General features: G+C 50.1%; 1 protein-coding gene across 1 annotated transcript in view; it reads left to right on the top strand.

Annotated features, from left to right (window-relative positions):
- The window catches only part of LOC140911001 (dedicator of cytokinesis protein 2-like), a 208904-nt gene that overhangs the window by 83904 nt on the left and 101127 nt on the right, over window positions 1-23873 (top strand). The window contains exon 17 of the mRNA XM_073343213.1: window positions 8884-8987. Coding sequence (XP_073199314.1) covers window positions 8884-8987 — 104 coding nt within the window. The remainder of the gene's footprint in view (window positions 1-8883; window positions 8988-23873) is intronic.

Below are 23873 nucleotides of genomic sequence, written 5' to 3'. Positions count from 1 at the left end.
CTGGCATCAGGGCGAAGGGTTTTATTTCCGGTACTTTCTGGTTCCCCAATCCAAAGGAGGGGTGAGACCTAGGCTTGGTCTCCACAACCTCAACAAATGTATCAGATACACGATATTCCAGGGGATCACAATCCTCCCACATTAAATCAAAATGACTGGTTTGCTGCTCTGGACCTTCAGGACACTTCCTTTCAGGGGCTGATTCTTCCGAGCCACAGACGGTTTCTCCAGTTCATAGTGGCACACCAACATTATCAGTATGCAGTAATCCCCTTTGGCCTTCTCTCTGTATGGTTATAGTGATAGCCTACCTCATGAAAGGGGAAATTCATATCTTCCTGTACCTGGGCAATTGGTTACTGAAGGGCAAGTCCAGGGAAGAAGTTCAGTCTCGCGTACATTTCACACTACGCTTACTCAATTACCTGGGTCTCATTCCCAACAGAGAAGTCAATGTTGGTCCCCACTTCAAGAACTTAGTTCTTTGGGGCTTAATAGATTCTACAAGTTCGAGAGCTCTTCTGCCGACAGATGGTTTTCAGGCAATTCTTCGTCTGTGTCTACAGCTTGAGTGTGCCTAAGTCTGTTGGATCACATGGCTGCTTGCACACAGGTGGTAGAGTTTGCGTTTTCACCCTCTCCAGATGTGGCTGAGGACAGTTTATTGGACTGATGGGTTTATTGGACTTTGGACTGATGGGTCTGGCTCCCTCCATTGATCCTGGACTACTTATGGTGGTAGACAGTTCAGGGTAATGTATGCCCAGGAGTTCCCTTTGCTTGGTCCCCATTGACCAGGACCATTGTCACCGATGTCTCCTTGGGAGGCTGGGGTTGCTGAGAGTTCAGGATCTGTGGTCCAAAAGGAAGCTCTGTTTTTTTCATGTCAACATTCTGGAGCTTCAGGCCAATTACAATGTATGTCACGCTTCAGAGGGGTAGCCGTGTTAGTCTGGATCTGTAAAAGCAGCAAAGAGTCCTGTGGCACCTTATAGACTAACAGACGTATTGGAGCATAAACTTTTGTGGGTGAATATCCACTTCGTAGGATGCATGTAGTGGAAATTTCCAGAGGCAGGTATAAATATGCAAGCAAGAATCAGGCTAGGGATAACGAGGTTAGTTCAATCAGGGAGGATGAGGCCCTCTTCTAGCAGTTGAGGTGTGAACACCAAGGGATGAGAAACTGCTTTTGTAGTTGGCGAGCCATTCACAGTCTTTGTTTAATCCTGAGCTCATAGTGTCAAATTTGCAAATGAACTGAAGCTCCTCAGTTTCTCTTTGAAGTCTGGTCCTGAAGTTTTTTGCTGCAGGATGGCTACCTTTAAATCTGCTATTGTGAGTCCAGCGAGATTGAAGTGTTCTCCTACAGGAGAGCGTGAGAGGGGAGGGCTCCTGCCTCATATTGAGAAAGAGGGACAATCAGTTAGCTATCATAGAATCATAGAATATCAGGATTAGAAGGGACCTCAGGAGGTCATCTAGTCCAACCCCCAGCTCAAAGCAGGACCAATCCCCAATTTTTGTCCCAAAGCCCTAAATGGTCCCCTCAAGGATTGAACTCACAACCCTGGGTTTAGCAGGCCAATGCTCAAACCACTGAGCTATCCCTCCCCCCAAATCTCACGTTATCTCAGGTGCCTATACACAAATGCAAGAAGCCTGGGAAACAAGCAGGGAGAACTGGAAGTCCTGGCACAGTCAAGGAATTAGGTTGTGATTTGAATAACAGAGACTTGGTGGGATAACTCGCATGACTGGAGTACTGTCATGGATGGATATAAACTGTTCAGGAAGGACAGGCAGGGCAGAAAAGGTGGGGGAGTTGCATTGTATGTAAGAGAGCAGTATGACTGCTCAGAGGTCCAGTATGAAACTGCAGAAAAACCTGTTTAGAAGCGTGAGCAACAAGGGTGATGTCATGGTGGGAGTCTGCTATAGACCACCGGACCAGGGGGATGAGGTGGACGAGGTTTTCTTCGGGCAACTCATGGAAGTTACTAGATTGCAGGCCCTGGTGCTCATGGGAGACTTCAATCACCCTGATATCTGCTGGGAGAGCAATACAGCGGTGCACAGACAATCCAGAAGTTTTGGGAAAGTGTAGGGGACAATTTCCTGGTGCAAGTGCTGGAGGAACCAACTAGGAGCAGAGCTCTTCTTGACCTGCTGCTCACAAACCGGGAAGAATTAGTAGGGGAAGCAAAAGTGGATGGGAACCTGGGGGGCAGTGACCATGAGATGGTCGAGTTCAGGATCCTGACACAGGGAAGAAAGGAGAGCAGCAGAATACGGACCCTGGACTTCAGAAAAGCAGACTGACTCCCTCAGGAAACTGACGGGTAGGATCCCCTGGGAGAATAACATGAGGGGGGAAGGTTTCAGAGTAGCAGCCGTATTAGTCTGTATTCGCAAAAAGGAGTACTAGTGGCACCTTAGAAACTAACCAATTTATTTGAGCATGAGCTTTCGTGAGCTACAGCTCACTTCATCGGATGCATTCAGTGGAAAATACAGTGAGGAGATTTATATACACACAGAACATGAAAAAATGGGTGTTATCATACACACTGTAAGGAGAGTGATCACTTAAGATGAGCTATTATCAGCAGGAGAGTGGCGGGGGGGAGGGGAAGAAAACCTTTTGTAGTGATAATCAAGGTGGGCCATTTCCAGCAGTTAACAGGAACATCTGAGGGCGGGGGGGGGGGGGGGAATAAACATGGGGAAATAGTTTTACTTTGTGTAATGACCCATCCACTTCCAGTCTCTATTCAAGCCTAAGTTAAATTGTATCTAGTTTGCAAATTAATTCCAATTCAGCAGAAGGAGTCAAGGAGAGCTGGCTGTATCTTAAAGAATCCTTATTGAGGTTACAGGGACAAACCATCCCGATGTGTAGAAAGAATAGTAAATACGGCAGGTGACCAGCTTGGCTTCACAGTGAAATCCTTGCTGATCTTAAACACAGAAAAGAAGCTTACAAGAAGTGGAAGCTTGGACAAATGACCAGGGAAGAGTATAAAAATATTGCTCAGGCATGCAGGAGTGAAATCAGGAAGGCCAAATCACACCTGGAGTTGCAGCTAGCAAGAGATGTTCAGAGAAACAAGAAGGGTTTCTTCAGGTATGTTAGCAACAAGAAGAAAGTCAAGGAAAGTGCGGGCCCCTTACTGAATGAGGGAGGCAACCTAGTGACAGAGGATGTGGAAAAAGCTAATGTACTCAATGCTCTTTTTGCCTCTGTCTTCACGAACAAGGTCAGCTCCCAGACTACTGCACTGGGCAGCACAGCATGGGGAGGAGGTGACCAGCCCTCTGTGGAGAAAGAAGTGGTTCGGGACTATTTAAAAAAGCTGGACGAGCACAACTCCATGGGGCCGGATGTGCTGCATCCGAGAGTGCTAAAGGAGTTGGCGGATGTGATTGCAGAGCCATTGGCCATTATCTTTGAAAACTCATGGCGATCGGGGGAGGTCCCGGACGACTGGAAAAAGGCTAATGTAGTGCCCATCTTTAAAAAAGGGAAGAAGGAGGATCCGGGGAACTACAGGCCAGTCAGCCTCACCTCAGTCCCTGGAAAAATCATGGAGCAGGTCCTCAAGGAATCAATTCTGAAGCACTTAAAGGAGAGGAAAGTGATCAGGAACAGTCAGCATGGATTCACCAAGGGCAAGTCATGCCTGACTAATCTAATTGCCTTCTATGATGAGATAACTGGCTCTGTGGATGTGGGGAAAGCAGTGGACGTGTTGTTCCTTGACTTTAGCAAAGCTTTTGACACCGTCTCCCACAGTATTCTTGCCAGCAAGTTAAAGAAGTATGGGCTGGATGAATGGACTATAAGGTGGATAGAAAGCTGGCTAGATTGTCGGGCTCAACAGGTAGTGATCAATGGCTCCATGTCTAGTTGGCAGCCGGTATCAAGTGGAGTGCCCCAAGGGTCGGTCCTGGGGCCGGTTACGTTCAATATCTTCATTAATGATCTGGAGGATGGTGTGGATTGCACCCTCAGCAAGTTTGCAGATGACACTAAACTGGGAGGAGAGGTAGATACGCTGGAGGGTAGGGATAGGATACAGAGGGCCCAAGACTAATTAGAGGATTGGGCCAAAAGAAATCTGATGAGGTTCAACAAGGACAAGTGCAGAGTCCTGCACTTAGGATGGAAGAATCCCATGCACCGCTACAGACTAGGGACCGAATGGCTAGGCAGCAGTTCTGCAGAAAAGGACCAAGGGGTTACAGTAGACGAGAAGCTGGAGATGAGTCAACAGTGTGCCCTTGTTGCCAAGAAGGTCAATGGCATTTTGGGCTGTATAAGTAGGGGCATTGCCAGCAGATCGAGGGATGTGATCGTTCCCCTCTATTTGACATTGGTGAGGCCTCATATGGAGTACTGTGTCCAGTTTTGGGCCTCTGTAAAGGGGCTATGCCAGGGCTCAACCCTATCCGGGGTGGCGGGGAGCCACATCGCTACGCACAGTTAACTTGGGGAATTTGTCTGGCCACCAGAGTCTTCCTCGGCAGCCCTTGCAGTAACTGGACAGAGCACCGTAGGCCCAGGCCCTGGGTCAGGGCGGGGCACCAAATAGTCAGTAGCTCAGGCCCTCAGGCAGGGCTGAGCAAATAGCCCACTGTTAGCAGGCCAGGCCCTGGGTCAGGGCAGGGGGAACAAACAGTCAATAGCTCAGGCCCTCTGGCAGGGGCTGAGCAACACAGCATGTGTGAATTAGCCCAGTCCTCCAAGGACCTGGAAGATGGGGAGACGGCCACCCACTAGTTGGATGGCAGAGGGGACACAGGCCCACCCACTCCACCGCATCCCAGCCCAGGGCCCCTAGCAGCGGCAAACGACTGGCTGCCGGGTCAGTGGGGATCCTGACCGCAACACACTGACATGGGTTCTGGCAAAGTTACAGACAGACTAGGGTCGGCTGTCCCCGCGCTACTTCCTAACTCCCCTCCTTCTGGTACCTGGGTCCCGGCAGTGTTCTCCGGGGGGTCCAGCACCATGGGTTCCTCGGAGCAGTGGACAAGCGGCAGGGCGGGCGGGCGGGCACGGCCGGCAATGCCCCAGGCGGGCGGCGGGTGCAGGGCAGGGCCGGCAACGCCCCGGGTGGGCGGGCAGGCGCAGGACAGGGCAGGGCCGGCAACGCCCCAGGTGGGTGGGCGCAGGGCAGTGCCAGCCAGTCTTGGCATGGACCTGGGGCTGTGGGGTTTTCTCGGTCGCGGGCTAGGCTGGCTACGTCTGGCCTCCCCAGCAGCTGGTCCTCTAGTGAGCTCTGAGGGCTCGCCTTTCTACTTCTGGGTCACCACCTGTCTCTCTGAGGGGCGGGCTCAGAGCTTCCTGGCTCCGCCCACTCTGGTGTCTGGAGGGGCTCGACCCTCTCCGGGGCGTCCGGGAGCCACACCGCCTCGCTACAGCCCCACACTACAAGAAGGATGTGAAAAAATTGGAAAACATCCAGCAGAGGGCAACAAAATTGATTAGGGGACTGGAACACATGAGTTATGAGGAGAGGCTGAGGGAACTGGGATTGTTTAGTCTGCGGAAGAGAAGAATGAGGGGGGATTTGATAGCTGCTTTCAACTACCTGAAAGGGGGTTCCAAAGAGGATGGAGCAAGACTGTTCTCAGTGGTAGCAGATGACAGAATGAGGAGTAATGGTGTCAAGTTGCAGTGGGGGAGGTTTAGGTTGGATATTAGGAAAAACTTTTTCAGTAGGAGGGTGGTGAAGCACTGGAATGCGTTACCTAGAGAGGTGGTAGAATCTCCTTCCTTAGAAGTTTTTAAGGTCAGGCTTGACAAAGCCCTGGCTGGGATTATTTAGTTGGGGATTGGTCCTGCTTTGAGCAGGGGGTTGGACTAGATGACCTCCTGCGGTCCCTTCCAACTTTGATATTCTATGATTCTATGTGAACAGACAAAGAGAAGCACACTCGAGGGTGCTGTGTTGGGAAGCAATCAGGCTTTGGCAGTTTTGCATCGGAGAGATGTTACTCTGGTAGTCAATCATTTACCTGGGGCCCAGAAGCAACTTGTGGATCACCTCAGTAGGAATTTCTCCCTAAGTGACAAGTGTTGTCTGAAGTCCAGTGTCCTGCAGTCCATCTTTGGAATGTGGGGCATTCCTATGATCAATCTGTTTTGCTCTTAAGGGGGCCTCACTCCAGGCTCCCTGACCAATACCTTTCACGTAGGTTGGGAATCAGCACTCCTGTATGATTTCCTTTTGATTCCAATCATCCCACAGGTAATCTTCAAACTCAGATTGGACCATGCCATAGTCATCCTCATTGCTGCAGCATGGCCGAGGCAATGCTGTTTCTCTGACCTTCTGGGGTTTTCAATGCAGCCTTCCATATCTCTTTCTCTTCATCCTGACCTCCATACTCAGCATCACAGTCAGCATCCAGCACTCAGCTCTCTCTATATCACCGCATGGCTGCTCCATGGTTAAATGAGGAGCAGGAACAATGTTTGGAGGCTGTTGGACAGGTTTTATTCAATAGTAGGAAACCTTCCACCAGACTGGCCTATTTGGCTAAATGGAAAAATTTTTTGGTGTTGTGATTGGCTTGTGGGGTTCAACCAATGTTAACTTGGATTCAGGACATCATGGAGTACTTGTTTCATTCAGTTAATTGAAGGTCCACCTGGCTGTAATGTCAGTGTTTCATCCACTCACCAAAAGGAGATCAGTATTTTCGAACACCATGGTGGCAAGGTTCTTGAAAGGAGTCCTTTCCACCCACCCGTAGAGAACCAGTTCCTTTGTGGGACCTCAGTACTGTCTTGGGGCACATGGATCAGCATTCACATCGCACTCCCCATCAGTACCCGCCCTGAGCCGGGGAAGCTAACGATCCAACCAGTGGACCAAATTCTGTGATGAATCCTGGTCACGTGCCCCCTGAGGCACGTTGCACATATGCTAGGAAGAATAGTGTGTTAGTGGCTCTGATGGGACCTCCATTTGAGCAGACTAGCTGAAGGAGCAAATAGTCTCTTCACAGATGATCTCTAGGTGGATAACTTCCTGCCTCAAGACTGCATACAAAATAGTGTGAGCTACACCCTCTCAAAGGGTGCAAGCTTACTCTACAAGGGCACAGGCTGTGTTGATGGTATTTTTAAGTGACATTTCAGTATTGGACATTTGCAGGATTACCACTTGGTTGTCCGTGCATACGCTTTACAACGATTATGCCATTACTGCGGCATCCAGAGCAGTTGTCAACTTTGGTAGAGCAGTCCTCCAGTCCTTGTTTAAGTGGACTCTGGGCCCCACCTAAGTGGAATACATGGCTGCATCTACTCAAAGAAGAAGAAACTGTTACTTACTGTAACTGTGGTTCCTCAAGATGTGATGCAGACATGTATTCCACAACCCGTTCTCCATCCCTTCTGCATCGGAGTCTGAGCTCTTGATGTTCAGTGTGAAGGGACTGATGGGAGTTGGGGTGGCACCATCTCATCTAGCCAAGGGAGGGGCTATGGCACCAAGACGTGAACGCCGCCTCCCTGTGGATACTGCTAGGCAAAATTATCTGGCATGTGCACAGGGAAAATGGAACCGTGGGTGACCTTGTATTTTGGTGCCTTTTCTTTGAGTTTAAGTGTATTTCCTGATCCACATGCAATTAACAATATCTAGAATTAGTAAACAGTTTATTACAGGTATGTGTTGCTCCAAACTCCCATGCCCTGCCTTTAACTTCACAGTAAAAAAGCTTTGATTTTGGGGTAATCTTAGTAATGTCTATATATGCAATTATTTATTACTAGTTCCTCTTTGTGGTTTAAATTTTATAAAATGTTTTTAAATGCTGTTTCTGTTTATCTTATAAAGTTATGGTTGTCTACTATTTTAAAAGTGAGATACAGTAAAAGAATGGCATCTTGGTAAAATGTATTTAACTATTTCTTTAGGTATAAAAAGTATTAATAACATTCTAACTTGATGAAAATGTGAATAGCAGTAGACTAATTCTGTGCCATATGCTAGATAATTAACGGCCATACCACTATCCCTGTAAACTAGCAAGCAAATAAAGATTCTTCCACATGCAGGTACAGATTTTCTGTTTTGGTACTGGTTTAACGTGGTAATTCCTGATGATAAAGAATGTATTTAGAATGAATATTTTTTCCTTTCTCATTTTTCTTTCTGAAATGTTTGAAACAAATCAAACAATTATCTAGCTAGCCTAAACAGGGAATGAGGTGGGTGACCTGTGGGAAAAGAATAGCATGGGGCCATGCAATTAAAGATGGCATCATCATGCTGCTTACACCCAAAGAGCACAAATTAACCTTGCATGCTCAAAAACTAGCAGCCAATTAAGGATCCCACTTTTTATTTATTTTAAACAATTTTGTATTTAAAGCCAATCCCTGATTCTGGAGACATAAAGCTCCTTGTATGTTGGGGGATGCACACCAACAAACACCCTCTGTGTATGTGAGCTAGTCCCTCCTTCTCATGATTGTGGGGGGTGCCCTTCCAACCACCCCCTCTGTGTATGGGGGTTGGGGGTAGACAGGGAGTCCCTCTCAGGCCCCTTTGTATGGGGTTATATCTGTGTAGGCAAAATGGGGAAATCCCCAAGGGGTAGCCCCATGTCACAGCTAGGGTGGGGCACTTCCATCCAGAACCCAGCCCAGAGCCCCCCTCCTGGCCTGAGTCCCACGATGCCCCCTTCACCATAGCACCCTGGGCAGTTGCCCAGGTCACCCACCCCTAAGGCCTGCCTTGCATGCGCACACCTAACTGGAACACCCATCTGCATCACATTTGAAGAAACACAGTTACAGTAAATAATCGTTTGTTCTCCCTGAATAGACGTCCCCTGACTTTGTGGTTTTGTGTCTCCTAGCTAAGGACAAAAGTGAAAGAATTTTCTCCATGGCCTTTGTGAAGCTGATGAGACCTGATGGTACAACCCTGCATGACGGTGAACATGACCTCATTCTATATAAGGTATTGGTGGGCCAGGCAAATCTATTTGTTCAGAATAAAGGAGACCACAAAGAAGATGCATGTTCTCCCTCTGGACTATTTATGCCGGGCATGGGAGCTTAGGGAGTCTATTCTTTATGTGTGCAAGCATTTTAGTCTATCGGCAGCAGGTACTCACTGCCCCCCTAACACAGCCCTTCCAGATGCTTCCCAGGACTTCCCATTGTCCCTTCTACCCTCTGATCCTCTAAGGCTCCATTTCCCCCCAGCTGTTTTCCATTTTCTCTGCTTTCTCCAACCTCCATTCTGCTCTTTTGCAGTGGCCCTGTACATGCCAATTGCAGTCCTTCTGCTACGATGCAGAGCAGTCATGTCTATAAGTTGTAGCTTCATTTTCTGGCGTATTTTTGGGTTGCCTTCAATAGAAATGAAGGGTTTTGATTAAGAAATTAGTTAATTTGGCTGCATAATTCAGCACTTCTCTGCCACAGCAGTTGAGGATATGATGTGAAATCAGGAGCCACGACCCATACTTCAGTAGCGAGTTAGCACAGGGTTCTGGGAGCGTGCACAATAATTCAGTTTTGCTCTGCTGTAGGAATTGAGGGCCACCTAATTAAGGTCTGTATAAAGGATTCTATGAATAACATACCTTTCCTCTATAGAAAAGAACAAAATTATCAGACTTATAGAAACACACACTATGCTGGGGAAGAGTCAACATGGCTTTTGTAAAGGGAAATCGTGCCTCACCAATCTATAAGAATGGGGGAGGTTTAGATTGGATATTAGGAAAAACTTTTTCACTAAGAGGGTGGTGAAACACTGGAATGCGTTACCTAGGGAGGTGGTAGAATCTCCTTCCTTAGAGGTTTTTAAGGTCAGGCTTGACAAAGCCCTGGCTGGGATGATTTAACTGGGAATTGGTCCTGCTTTGAGCAGGGGTTTGGACTAGATGACCTTCTGGGGTCCCTTCCAACCCTGATATTCTATGATTCTATGATTCTATGATTTGAGAGGGGTCAACAAGCATGTGGATAAAGGTGATCCAGTGGATATAGTGTACTTGGACTTTCAGAAAGACTTTGTCAAGGTCCCTCAACAAAGGTTCTTAAACAAAGTAAGCAGTCATGGGATAAGAGGGAAGGTCCTCTCATGGATTGGTAACTGGTTAAAAGATAGGAAACAAAGGATAGGAATAAATGGCCGTTTTTCACAATGGAAAGAGGTAAATACTGGGGTCTTCCAAGGATCTGAATTGGGACCTGTGCCCTTCAACTTATTATATGATCTGGAAAAGGGAGTGATCAGTGAGGTGGCAAAGATTAAAGATGATACAATATTACTCAAGATAGTTAAGTCCAAAACTGACTGTGAAGAGTTACAAAGGGACTCACAAAATTGGTTGACTGGACAACAAAATGGCAGATGATATTCAGTGTTGATAAGTGCAAAGAAATGCACACTGGAAAAAGTAATCCCAACTATGCATAAAAAATGATGGGGTTTAAATTAGCTGTTATCCCTCAAGAAAGAGATCTTGGAGTCATCATGAATAGTTTTCTGAAAATATCCAGTCAATGTGCAGCAGCAGTCAAAAAAAGTAACAGAATGTTAGGAACCATCAGGAAAGGGATAGATAATAAGACAGAAAATATCGTCATGGCAGTATAAAATTACATGGCATGCCCACACCTTGAATACTACCTGCAGTTCTAGTTGCTCTACCTCAAAAAAGATATATTAGAATTGGAAAAGGTACAAAGAAGGACAACAAAAATGATGAGGGATATGGAACAGCTTCCATATGAGGAGAGATTAAAAAGACTGGAACTTTTCATCTTAGAAGAGAGATGACTAAGGGGGGATATGATAGAGGTCTATAAAATCATGAATGGCATGGAGAAAGTGAATAAGGAAGCGTTATTTACCCCTTTACATAACACAAGAACAAGGGGTCACCCAATGAAATTAAGAGGCAGCAGGTTTAAAACTGTCACGGAGTCCCCGGGCGATGCTCTGGAACTGCTCCCCATGAAGCCAGTCAGGACTCTGGGGTAGTCGCCTTTCTGTGAGCAGCCTGTCTTCAGGACACACAGCTCACACCTTCCTGGGTCTGACCTCGGAGCATTCAGCATCCTCTGCCCCACCGTGTGCTTCCCCCCAGCGAGTCCGCTCAGGCAGGGCTCCTGGGGAAGCCAGAGGGTCCTGCACCCCAACTTCGCAGTCAGACGTGACTCTCAGCCAGCCAGTAAAACAGAAGGTTTATTAGACGACAGGAACATGGTCTAAAAGAGAGCTTGCAGGTGCAGAGAACGGGACCCCTCAGCTGGGTCCATTCTGGGGGGCAGTGAGCCAGACAACCACGTCTGCACTTCACTCCATGTCCCAGCCAGCCCCAAACTGAAACTCCCTCCAGCCCCTCCTCCTCTGGGCTTTGTTCCTTTCCCGGGCCAGGTGGTCACCTGATTCCTTTGTTCTCCAACCCTTTAGCTCTCACCTCGCAGGGGGGAAGGGCCCAGGCCATCAGTTGCCAGGAAACAGGGTGTCGGCCATTCTCTGTGTCCAGACTCCTGCACACACCGGCCCTCTAGGGCTCTGCAATGATCATACACCCTTACCCCACCCCCTAGATACTTAAGAACTGCATAGGGGAAACTGAGGCACCCCCACAATATTCGGAGGAAACATTAAGAACAGGCCCACTTCGTCACATCTCTCCCCCCTTCGAGATCGAACTGAGCGGGGTCACTTTACCCGGTGACCTGGGGAAGTTCGAAGCCACCAACGTTCCCATGGATGCCCCAGCATCTCTCCCATTCCTTGGTAGGAGTTACACCAGGCCCTTCCAGTTTCACGCCCTCCCTTAGGTCGGGGGTGGTCGATAGCACTAGCAGGCTGCATGTGGGAAGGTTTCTGCAGCCCATGCCCTTTGGCCACCCCAAAACCCCAGGGGGTCAAACTGGGATTGGGTTTTCTCCGAGTGCTCCAGTCTGGAGGGCTGCAATTCGGGCTCTCTTGGTTAAGGGCCCACATCTTGACCTGGGCCACATACTGTTCACTTACAGAACTAGCATGGAGACATCCCTTTCTCCACAACCTTGTCTCCCCAACAAGCTGGCCAAACACAGCCACTTGGTTATAGGACGGTGTACCTTTCTTAACAGCTTTCACTCCATCTGAGACCTTCTCAAAGCTCTCCACACTGGATCTTTCAACAGGAAAGTCAGTGGATCCATTCACAACAGAAAATTTCTGGCTGTTAGGAACTGAAACTTTCTTGATTAAATCATTTTCACACCCTTCAGTTGCAGTAAACTGCTTGCAAAGACTCCATGAGGATTCCTTTCCCTAGGGCTTCTCTATGCAACAATTCACCCCTCCCAGAAATTCTGCTCTTACCCTCTTTACCTAGGGCTTGCTCTAGGGGAACACTTTCCTGAGCAACAACAGACTCTTTCTGGGTCTCCCTTACATCCAGAATCACCTCTGGCCCATCAGGCGGATTCCTACACAATCCCCTTTGAGGCAAACTTACAGACTTCCTAGATAAAAGGTTAGAAGCATTCTCCTTCCCTTTGCCACACACAAGTTCAGGAATCTTTTCCTTCTTGCTACAGGTTTCCACACCCTCAGTAGGTAACACAATCACACACCTTCATGCTCTCCTTGTGCCCTGGCTAGGATCTCACCCTGATTAGACAGAGTTGCTCCACCCTTTCCAACAACACACTAGCAACAGGCAAAATACAAGCACCAGAATTGTCTGGTCTCTGGGATTTTACATAGACCCTAACTGGATGCGACCTAGTTACAGGGCCATTCTCCCGAGCAGACAGAAACTTAGGACCCTTCCCTTCCTGGGCTTTAGCTGAATCCAGAACCAGCTCTGAGACAACTGCACGACCCTCAACCATCACAGGCTGAAAGGCCCCTTCTGTCTGCTCCACAGACAAAGAAGAGCCGGACACACTTTCTCCTTTACCAGACACACAGGTTGGGATCTCATTCCCTTTGTCCCAGCACACAAGGCTGGTCACAGACAACTGCTTGGAGATCAGGGTAGCTCCCTCCATAGGCAAGTCAATACCCCTGACAGACAGAGACCCATTTCCTTCACTGTCCCAATTCTCCACCCAGCTAACAGGTAAGGTCCAGGGACTCTCATCTTCCACTCTCCTCGCCTTCCCACCCTGCTGACTGGACACAGCCATCAGATCACAAGGCTGCCTAGGCTCATCCAAACTTTCCTTACCAAGCACCTTGCCACTCCCCACAGATCCCGTGCCCTGCCTGTGTCTCCCCCCACTCAGCTGGGGTCTCAGCTCCCACTGTGCTCAGCGCTGCCCTTGCTGTCCCAGTGGGGCAGGCCACTGCTTTCCTCAATGCATCAGAGCCAGCCTGAGCCCCCTCTCTGGTGTGCAAGGGGGCAGGGAGCATCTCTCTGTCTCACCCAGCCCCAGGGGTCTGGTTACAGGCAGGCAGGTATCCTGAGCCTAGCAGCTCCTCCCTGCTGCCAGCCAGGTCATCTGCATTTTCACTGACCATTTCCCTCTCCGCCGATTGGTTCCCTGGATTCAAATTCAAACCCTTGGCAGTTACAGGAACGGCCTGGATCCTGTCCCAAAGAGACACAGTCACCCCACAACAGGGTCTCGCAGCTGGTGTCCTGGGGCACCCCAACGACCAGCCAGCCCCACCCCTCCTGGGTCTGCACAGGGATCTGGACCATAGGGAAGGCGAGGGGCTTTGTCCCTGGGACCCTCACCCAGCTCACACAGCCCCTCAGCATCTGAGGCTGCACCACCCAGGGCCTGACACCAGTTCTCTCTGTCCCAGGATCTTGCCACCCCAGGAATGTCTCCCCATTGACCATCACCTTCCGCTCCCACTGGGGGTCCGAGGGGCCTGGCCCCAGGAAACTCCACACAGACATATAGGTTGGGGTCAGGAGTGGGAGCGTGTCCACCTCCCCACCCATCTGGCTGATGGAGTCTGTGGCCTTGGGACCCAGCAAGGGAGCTAGACACCGGGGCTTTTCCGCAGGGTCCCCTTGGTTCAAATCGCCAGCCTGCTCAAAGGCAGTGAGGTGGGCATCCACATCCCCCCCTCCTTAACCAGGGGCAGCAATTTAGTCTCGAGGTTCCCTGCGGAACTGGCCCCCCGGGGTCTATCCCCACTCACCCCGGGGAGGTCCCCTAGGCCTCTCCGCTCCCCCACCGCCAGTTCATGCTGCTGCTGCTTCTGCAGCTCTTTCTCGGGCTCTCGCTGTCTCCCACAGTCCTCTTGCTCCCTCGGACTCAGCGCCAATCCCGTCCATCTCCGATCCCCGGATGGAAGACCCCCGTCTGGTCGGGGACAGGAGTCTTGGGGATGCCTGGCTCCCACTCCAGCTGCTCCCAGATCCTGCTATAGCCCCATTGGGGGTCAGGAATCTGTTCCTTAGAGCGGTCATCCTCCTCCAGCTGCGCGATTAACTCTGCTTTGGTGAACTTTCCAACACTCAACCCTCTCTTTCTGCACAGGGTTACAATGTCCTTCTTAAGGAGACGGGGACAGGCCATCACTCCGCTCCTCCCAAGGTGTTGTGGACTCACAGGCCCGTGTGTTCTCAGCTCCCCACGGTTTCCAGGGAGAACCCCTAGTGTGCCAGCCCTTCTCGAGGTCACCACCTCTTTGCCAGGGTCGAGCTGCAGACTCCTCCGCCCCTTGGACTGCTCGCTGCAATCCCCAGGGGAACCCTGTTACTGCACAGTCCTTCTCGCTGGTCACACACTCCCAGGGGTTAACCGCCCCCCGAAACCGCTCCTCTCCGAGCCTTCAGCAGGCCTGGTCCTCGGCAATCCCCCTTCGTGTTACTGCTCCCCAGTCACTTACTGCAGGAAGCGCCATCCACGGGGTGCAGTACATCCCACCGCTGCCACCAGTTGTCACGGAGTCCCCGGGCGATGCTCTGGAACTGCTCCCCATGAAGCCAGTCAGGACTCTGGGGTAGTCGCCTTTCTGTGAGCAGCCTGTCTTCAGGACACACAGCTCACACCTTCCTGGGTCTGACCTCGGAGCATTCAGCATCCTCTGCCCCACCGTGTGCTTCCCCCCAGCGAGTCCGCTCAGGCAGGGCTCCTGGGGAAGCCAGAGGGTCCTGCACCCCAACTTCGCAGTCAGACGTGACTCTCAGCCAGCCAGTAAAACAGAAGGTTTATTAGACGACAGGAACATGGTCTAAAAGAGAGCTTGCAGGTGCAGAGAACGGGACCCCTCAGCTGGGTCCATTCTGGGGGGCAGTGAGCCAGACAACCACGTCTGCACTTCACTCCATGTCCCAGCCAGCCCCAAACTGAAACTCCCTCCAGCCCCTCCTCCTCTGGGCTTTGTTCCTTTCCCGGGCCAGGTGGTCACCTGATTCCTTTGTTCTCCAACCCTTTAGCTCTCACCTCGCAGGGGGGAAGGGCCCAGGCCATCAGTTGCCAGGAAACAGGGTGTCGGCCATTCTCTGTGTCCAGACTCCTGCACACACCGGCCCTCTAGGGCTCTGCAATGATCATACACCCTTACCCCACCCCCTAGATACTTAAGAACTGCATAGGGGAAACTGAGGCACCCCCACAATATTCGGAGGAAACATTAAGAACAGGCCCACTTCGTCACAAAAACAAACATAAGGAAGTACTTCTTTATGCAATGCAGAGTCAACCTGTGGACCTCATTGTCAAAATTTTAACTGCATTAAAAAAATTAGATAAATTCATGGAGGATAGGTCCATCAATGGCTATTCGCCAAGATGGTCAGGGACGCAACTGCATGATCCAGGTGTCCCTAAATGTCTGACTGACGGAAGCTGGGACAGGATGACGGGGATGGATCACTCAATCATTGTCCTGCTATGTTTGTTCCCTCTGAAGCACCTGGAACTGGCCACTGTTGTAAGACAGGATACTGGGCTAGATGGACCTTGGTCTGACCTAATATGGTTATTATTATGTTCTCTGTCTTTGCTTCCCTCCTTTCACTGTGCTGGTATTAATCAGAGATGGGAAACCCTAAAGGTGCCATTTAGCCTGTGCTCCAGAGATCAGCTCAGGATCATTCCCTATAATATATTTTCTAGTGCTTCATCCAGCCTAGTTATAAATGTTTCCAATGGTGGACCTGTCACCCTTCCCATGGGCCTCTTCATGGGAGCTGGGGAGGCTCTACAACCTGCTCCCTTCCCAGGACTGCCCACCACTGAGTGGTACTTCCTCCTTTTAAGCCCCTCCTCCATTCGTGGCATGTCTTGCAGGTGCGGTGGTGTGGGGCAACTCCAGCCCAAAGTAGCTCCTTATCCCTTTCTATGCTGGTGTGAGGTTTATGCACCGTGTCATGGTGCCCTTAATCTCTGTACATAATGCAGCCCCTCTTATCTGTGATCACTTTTCTTTCTTTTCTGATATACTTTTTGGTATTTTTCTGGAAATGCAGTGTGCCCATAACTGAACCTCACTGTGTTCTGTTTCTTGCACAACAGGGCTTTGATCCCTGATTGAGGCTCCTAGATACTACTGCAATACAAATAATAAATAAATAGAGCAGAGCCATGTAGAGGGACTATTACCATATGAATATTCATATAACTGAAATGATACTGGAAAAATTATTGATCAATAAGTAAGCACTGTCCTAGAGGATAACAGCATTATAAGTAGCCACCAACATAGATTTAACAAGAACAAATCATACCAAACCAACCCAGTTCTTCTTTGAGTGCTTGTTCACGTCAATTCCAATCAGGTGTGCGCGCACCATGTGTGCAGTTGCTGGAAAGTTTTTTCCCCAGCAGGTCCCATCGGGTTGACTATGGAGCCCCCTGGAGTGGTGCCTTCATGGCCCACGATATTACGGCACCGCTCCCCATCACCCCGGTTCTGCTCCCTGGCACCGTCAGGCTCTGCCCTCCCATGGTCGGGCTCAGAGTACTCTTCCGAGTTGGAGGCTGAGTCTTCTGTCTCCTGACACAGCTGGTACTTCTCATGATCCTGGCACTGGTTCCGGCACCGCAGAGTCGTGGACTCTTTGGCACTGGCGGTATCCTGGCCACCTCAATGGCAGGACCCAGTACAAAGGCCCTTTTGGACTCCTTGGGCCTATCATCAGGCTCAGGGCTCCAGGGCCGCATTGGTGGCGTCTGCACCCTGTGCCTGCCCCCCCCAGCAATGTCGGTGGCTTGGCACACCCCGAGGACTCCAGAGAACCCCGCACGGGACAAGGATTCAGAGTCTTCACACTCAGGGGCAGCGCCCAAACCAGCACCACCAATTGTACTGGAGCCACCTTCAGGCACGGGAGGGACTGACACACCCCACCCAGCCTCTAGGAAGCCAGAAGGGCAGGAAGACCTGGTCCCACGGGCCTTCTCCTCCTCCTCCTCTTTGGAAGGCCTGGTCCCATGGGCCTCCTCCTCCTCCTCCTCCTCCTCCTCTTTGGAAGGCCTGGTCCCATGGGCCTTCTCCTCCTCCTCCTCCTCCTCTTTGGAAGGCCTAGTCCCACGGGCCTTCTCCTCCTCCTCTTTGGAAGGCCTGGTCCCACGGGCCTTCTCCTCCTCCTCTTTGGAAGAGGCAGTGGTGGGCAACCCCCCCTCCCCCAGCAATGGACGCCAGGGGACACCAGGACCTTCTTAGAAGGGTGGCTCTAAACCTAAACCTCCAGGCGGAGGAGGTCACAGAGGAGTCGGATACAACCAGAGGTCCAGAAGACTATCCAGGACCTGCCCTTTGACTGTGCGGGCTTGTTTGCCCAAAATTTGGACTCTCGCTTGCACAGTCTTAAGGACCTGTGGGTGACTCTAGAGTCTTTGGGGATCCACACCCCTGCACCCCAAAGAAAGCCATTTAAGCCTCAGCCCCTGTCCCACTTCTACTCTGTGTCCCTGAGGCGAGACTCCTCCAGGAGATGGGGCAGGAATAATAGGAGGCGCCCATCACAGTCCACCTCAGGCCAAGGCCAGGGATCTTCCAAACATCTCCCAGGCCCAAAGCCAAACTTTTGAAGATGTGCCCAAGGACAGAGCATCAGTATCGAACTCTGATCCTTATCGCCCCTTTGTGAATTGACTCTCCTGCTTCCACTGTGCGTGGTCCCAGATCATGTCAGATCGCTGGGTCTTTAGCACGGTTCCCTCCCACCCTCCTTCCCCGTCCCTCTTCAGGGACCCTTCTCGTGAACAACTCCTTCTGCAGGAGGTGCAATTGCTCCTTGCTTTTGGGGCAATAGAGGAGGTTCCTCAGGAGTTCAGGGGCAAGGGGGATGAGGAAATAGCGGGAGTAGAACCCAAGGCCAAGGATGGGCTCCGGCCTATCCTGGATCTGCGAGATCTCATCGCATTCATAAGGAAAGGGAAGTTTTGCATGCTCTCCCTGGCCTCCATCATTGCTTCTCTGGATCCAGGGGACTGGTACGCCACCCTCTACTTGAAAGATCCATACTTTCGTATCTCCATTATCCTGGCCCACAGAAGGTTTCTTCACTTTGTGGTCAGCGGCCAGCACTACCAGTTCAGGGTGCTCCCGTTTGGGCTTTTGGCGGCCCCGCAGGTATTCACCAAGTGTAATCACCAAGTGGTGGTCGTGGCAGCCTTCTCCTGCAAACGTCAGGTGCAAGTTTTCTCGTACCTGGATGACTGGCTCATCAAGACCAAGTTGCAAGCACAGACTGCGGAGCATGTGTCTCTGGCTCATGCCACCTTCCTCAAGCTGGGCCTTGTACTGAACATACTCAAATCCACAGTATCCCCAACGCAGAGAATGGAATTCATAGGGGCTCTCTTGGACTCCATGCAAGCCAATATGTTCCTGCCCGAGCCACACTTCCAAGCACTCAGGGACATTCATAGATTCATAGAATCCTAGAATATCAGGGTTGGAAGGGACCTCAGGAGGTCATCTAGTCCAACCCCCTGCTCAAAGCAGGACCAATCCCCAACTAAATCATCCCAGCCAGGGCTTTTTCAAGCCTGGCCTTAAAAACCTCCTAAAGATGGAGATTCCACCACCTCCCTTGGTAACCCATTCCAGTGCTTCACCACCCTCCTAGTGAAATAGTGTTTCCTAATATCCAACCTAGACCTCCCCCACTGCAACTTGAGACCATTACTCCTCGTTCTGTCATCTGCCACCACTGAGAACAGTCTAGATCTGTTAGAAGAAAAGGAGTACTTGTGGCACCTTAGAGACTAGCCAATTTATTTGAGCATAAGCTTTCGTGAGCTACAGCTCAGCATCCGATGAAGTGAGCTGTAGCTCACGAAAGCTTATGCTCAAATAAATTGGCTAGTCTCTAAGGTGCCACAAGTACTCCTTTTCTTTTTGCGAATACAGACTAACATGGCTGTTACTCTGAAACCTAGATCTGTTAGGGGGCTTATTCCTTCACCCACTTACTTCCCTGGTCCTTCTCGCATGAACAGAGAGCAACAATACCCGAAGTCCAAACATGCAAACAATTCGATGTTTATTGGGGTGAACTTCCAGCAAGCATGATTCCAGTTTCCTTCCTTAGTGTCCCCCTTCCCAGCTCTGACACCACAGAGCCTTACACCTGTGTCCCTGTTCCCATTCCTGCCCTTAGCCAAATATGATTCCAATTTCCCCACCCACATTCCCTGTTCCCATTTCCCCCACACACACTCACACACTTCCTGATTGACTGCAGACTATATAGTAAAACTTGAGTTCTGCTTAGCTATACTTTAACCAATCATTTTCCTGAAATTTAACTAACCAATCCTAACATATTGTAACATGATTATGTAACCAATTATATCCCACCACCTTAAATTAGTTTACACCCAGCAAAATTAATTATACAGCAGACAGGAACAATCATAGAACCAGACAGAGATTATACAGACAAACAATGGGGAAATGGGGACTACAGTGATAGAACAAACACAGAAATGAGGATTTCACATCCCAGCTATGGATAAGTGAGTTCTTGCCCGACAGGATGCTGTCAAATTAAGTTTCCTTTTACATCTTCTAGGCACTTCCCTTTTTCTGGAGGCGATAGGCATTATCAGGACAGGATTGTATTCCTAACAGCCCAATAGTACATTATTTCAATGTGACTAGTTTGGAATGTGAGGAACTGACCGATTGCTTCACAGCTTATGGCAGCCTTTGTTGCTTAGCCAAAGACCTTAGCCTAAGAACAGGGCCTCAGACTGTCACAGTAAGAGGACCTTACACTGGCAGACAGTGATTTTGATTCTTTCTTTTATACCTCTATAACTAGCCAAGTGATAAGAATACATCTAAATTCTTAGAGTACAGGCCTTTACAGACAGGCCTGAATATCTATATCCTAACAAGATCCATCCCCTTTGGAACCCCCTCTCAGGTAGTTGAAAGCAGCTATCAAATCCCCCCTCATTCTTCTCTTCCACAGACTAAACAATCCCAGTTCCCTCAGCCTCTCCTCATAAGTCATGTGTTCCAGTCCCCTAATCATTTTTGTTGCCCTCCGCTGGACGTTTTCCAATTTTTCCACATCCTTCTTGTAGTGTGGGGCCCAAAACTGGACACAGTACTCCAGATGAGGCCTCACCAATGTCGAATAGAGGGGAACGATCACATCCCTTGATCTGCTGGCAATGCCCCTACTTATACAACCCAAAATGCCATTGGCCTTCTTGGCAACAAGGACACACTGTTGACTCCTATCCAGCTTCTCGTCCACTGTCACCCCTAGGTCCTTTTCTGCAGAACTGCTGCTGAGCCATTTGGTCCCTAGTCTGGAGCGGTGCATGGGATTCTTCCAACCTAAGTGCAGGACTCTGCACTTGTCCTTGTTGAACCTCATCAGATTTCTTTTGGCCCAATCCTCTAATTTGTCTAGGTCCCTCTGTATCCTATCCCTACCCTCCAGCATATCTACCTCTCCTCCCACATTATCGACTCCCCACAACGACAGCCAGAAATTGCATGAAACTGCTAGGGCATATGGCGACCTACACATACATGGTCCAGTATGCCAGATTGTGCCTTCAGCCTCTCCAGGAGTGGTTGCCGCAGGTACACAGGAGTTCAGGTACACAGGCTCAGCAGGGACCCACTGGACAGATTAGTCACCCTCCCCCCTCACATTCTCGAGTCTCTCCAATGGTGGCTGCAGCCACAAGTGGTCTGTGCGGGAGTACCCTTTGCCAAATCCCAACCTACGCTATCACTGGTCACGGATGCCTCGGCGCTTGGTTGGGGAGCACACCTGAGCAATATCAGAACCCAAGGCTAATGGTCCCACGCAGACCAGGCTGCATATCAACATAAGGGAGCTGAGGGTGGTTCGTCTGGCGTGCCAAGCGTTCCAGGCCTGCCTGCAGGGCACATGTGCGTCGGTGTTGAAAGACAACACCACAGTGTTGTTCTATATAAACAAACAGAGTGGTGCTCGCTCCTCTCCCCTGTGTCAGGAAGCCCTCAGGCTGTGCAACTTTTGCATTGCCCACTCAATACACCTAGAGGCGTCATATCTTCTAGGAGTGCAAAACGAGCTAGCTGACTGCCTCAGCAGCTTGTTTCACGATCACGAATGCTTCCTCAGGCCGGACATCATGCACTCGATTTTCCAAAGGTGGGGCTCTTCCCACATAGACCTGTTCACAATGCGGAGCAACAGGAAATGCCAGTGGTTCTGCTCATTTCTGAACTACAGCCCAGGCTCCATCGCGGATGCCTTTCACGGACGGGTCACCTGCGTTCCCGCCCTTCCCGCTTATACATAAAGTCCTCCTCAAGGCTCTCCAGGACAGGGCTTCCTTGATCCTCATAGTGCCAATGTGGCCCCGCCAGCACCAGTTCAGCATGCTGTTGAACACTGTTGGACAGACCAGTAGCTGTTCCCAGGTGCCTGACCCTCATCACACAGGACCATGGCCATTTACAACACCCCAATCTGGAGTCCCTCCACTTCACAGCGTGGAAGCTCCATGGTTGAACCCACTCAAGCTTCAGTGTTTGGACTCAGGGAAGTTCTGCCAGGAAGTAGGAAACCCTCCACTCGTGCCACGTACCTGGCAAAGTGGAGGCGGTTTTCCATTTGGTCTCTGCAGATGGGCAGCCCTCCACAGCACGCATCAATTCCTCTTGTTTTGGGCTACCTACTGTACCTCAAGCAGCAGGGGTTGGCAATATCATCTATCAGAGTTCACCTGGCTGCCATTTCCGCCTTCTACCCGGGGGCCAGCGGGTAGATCAGTCTTCAGAAATCCCATGGTGGGCCGGTTTCTCAAGAGTTTGGACAGGCTTTATCCCCAGGTGTGGCAGCCCGTTCCCCAATGGGACCTCAACCTGGTTCTGTCCACGCTCATGAGGCTCCCTTTTGAGCCCATGGCAACCTGCCATCTCTCCTACCTTTCCTGGAAGGTGGCCTTTCTGGTGGCCATAACATCGGCCAGAAGGGTCTCCGAGCTCAAAGCGCTGACTTCCGAGCGTCCCTATACGGTCTTGTATAAAGACAAGGTGCAGCTAAGCCTTCACCCGGTGTTTCTACCAAAGGTAGTCTCCCAGTTTCATGTGAACCAGGACATATTTTTACCTGTGTTCTTCCCTAAGCCACATGCCAGTAATAGGGAGCAAATGCTCCATTCTCTGGACATCAGGCGTGCCCAAGCATTCTACATTGAGTGCACAAAGCCATTTTGTAAGTCACCACAGCTCTTTATTGCAATCGTAGAGAGAATGAAAGGGCTTCCCATCTTGTCCCAGCGCATTTCATCATGGATCACGTCCTGCATCAGAACGTGCTACGACCTAGCTAAGATTCCAGCCCCTCCGCTAACAGCACACTCCACAAGAGCACAGGATTTGTCCGCAGCATTCCTTGCACAGGTCCCTATCCAGGATATGTGCAAGGCAGCAATGTGGTCTTCCAGCCACACCTTCTCGTCGCACTACCCCATCACCCAATAGGCAAGGGATGATGCAGCCTTTGGCATGGCAGTCCTGCATTCAGCAACCAGGTGAACTCTGACCCTGCCTCCGGGGAAACTGCTTGGGAGTCACCTATTGGAATGCACATGAGCAATCACTCGAAGAAGAAAAAACGGTTACCTGTCCTCTTGTAATTGTTGTTCTTCAAGATGTATTGCTCATGTCCATTCCAAATCCCACCTGCCTCCCCTCTGTTAGAATATTCCGGCAAGAAGGAACTGAGTAAGCAGCGGCTCGGCAGGGACCTATATACACTGCCAAGAAGGCATCACTCCAGGGGGCTCCACAGCTGACCCGACGGGTACCGCTAGGGAAAAACCTTCCCACGATCGTGCACGCAGCGCGCGAACACATCTATTGGAATGGACATGAGCAACACATCTCGAAGAACAAGAGGTGGGTAACTGTTTTTTCTCGTGTCTTGCTTACAACTCTCCTGCTAATACATCCCAGAATGATGTTCACTTTTTTTTTGCAACAGCATTACACTGTTGATTCATATTTAGCTTGTGGTCCACTGTGACCGCCGGATCCCTTTCTGCAGTACTCCTTCCTAGGCAGTCATTTCCCATTTTGTATGTGTGCAACTGATTGTTCCTTCTTAAATGGAGTACTTTGCATTAGTCCTTATTGAATTTCATCCTATTTACTTCAGACCATTTCTCCAGTTTGTCCAGATCATTTTGAATTTTAATCCTGTCCTCCAAGGCACTTGCAACCCCTGCCAGCTTGGTATCATTGCATACTTTATAAGTGTACTCTGTATGCCATTATCTAAATAATTGATGAAGATATTGAATAGAACCTGACCCAGAACTGTTCCCCGCGGGACCCCACTCATTATGCCCTTCCGGCATGACTGATTACTCTCTGGGAACAGTTTTCCAATCAGTTTTGCACCCACCTTATAGTATCTCCATCTAGGTTGCATTTCCCTAGTTT

The sequence above is a fragment of the Lepidochelys kempii genome, chromosome 4 (assembly GCF_965140265.1).
Source record: "Lepidochelys kempii isolate rLepKem1 chromosome 4, rLepKem1.hap2, whole genome shotgun sequence".
Lineage (NCBI taxonomy): Eukaryota > Metazoa > Chordata > Testudines > Cheloniidae > Lepidochelys > Lepidochelys kempii.
This window is presented reverse-complemented; position numbering and strand designations above follow the sequence as displayed.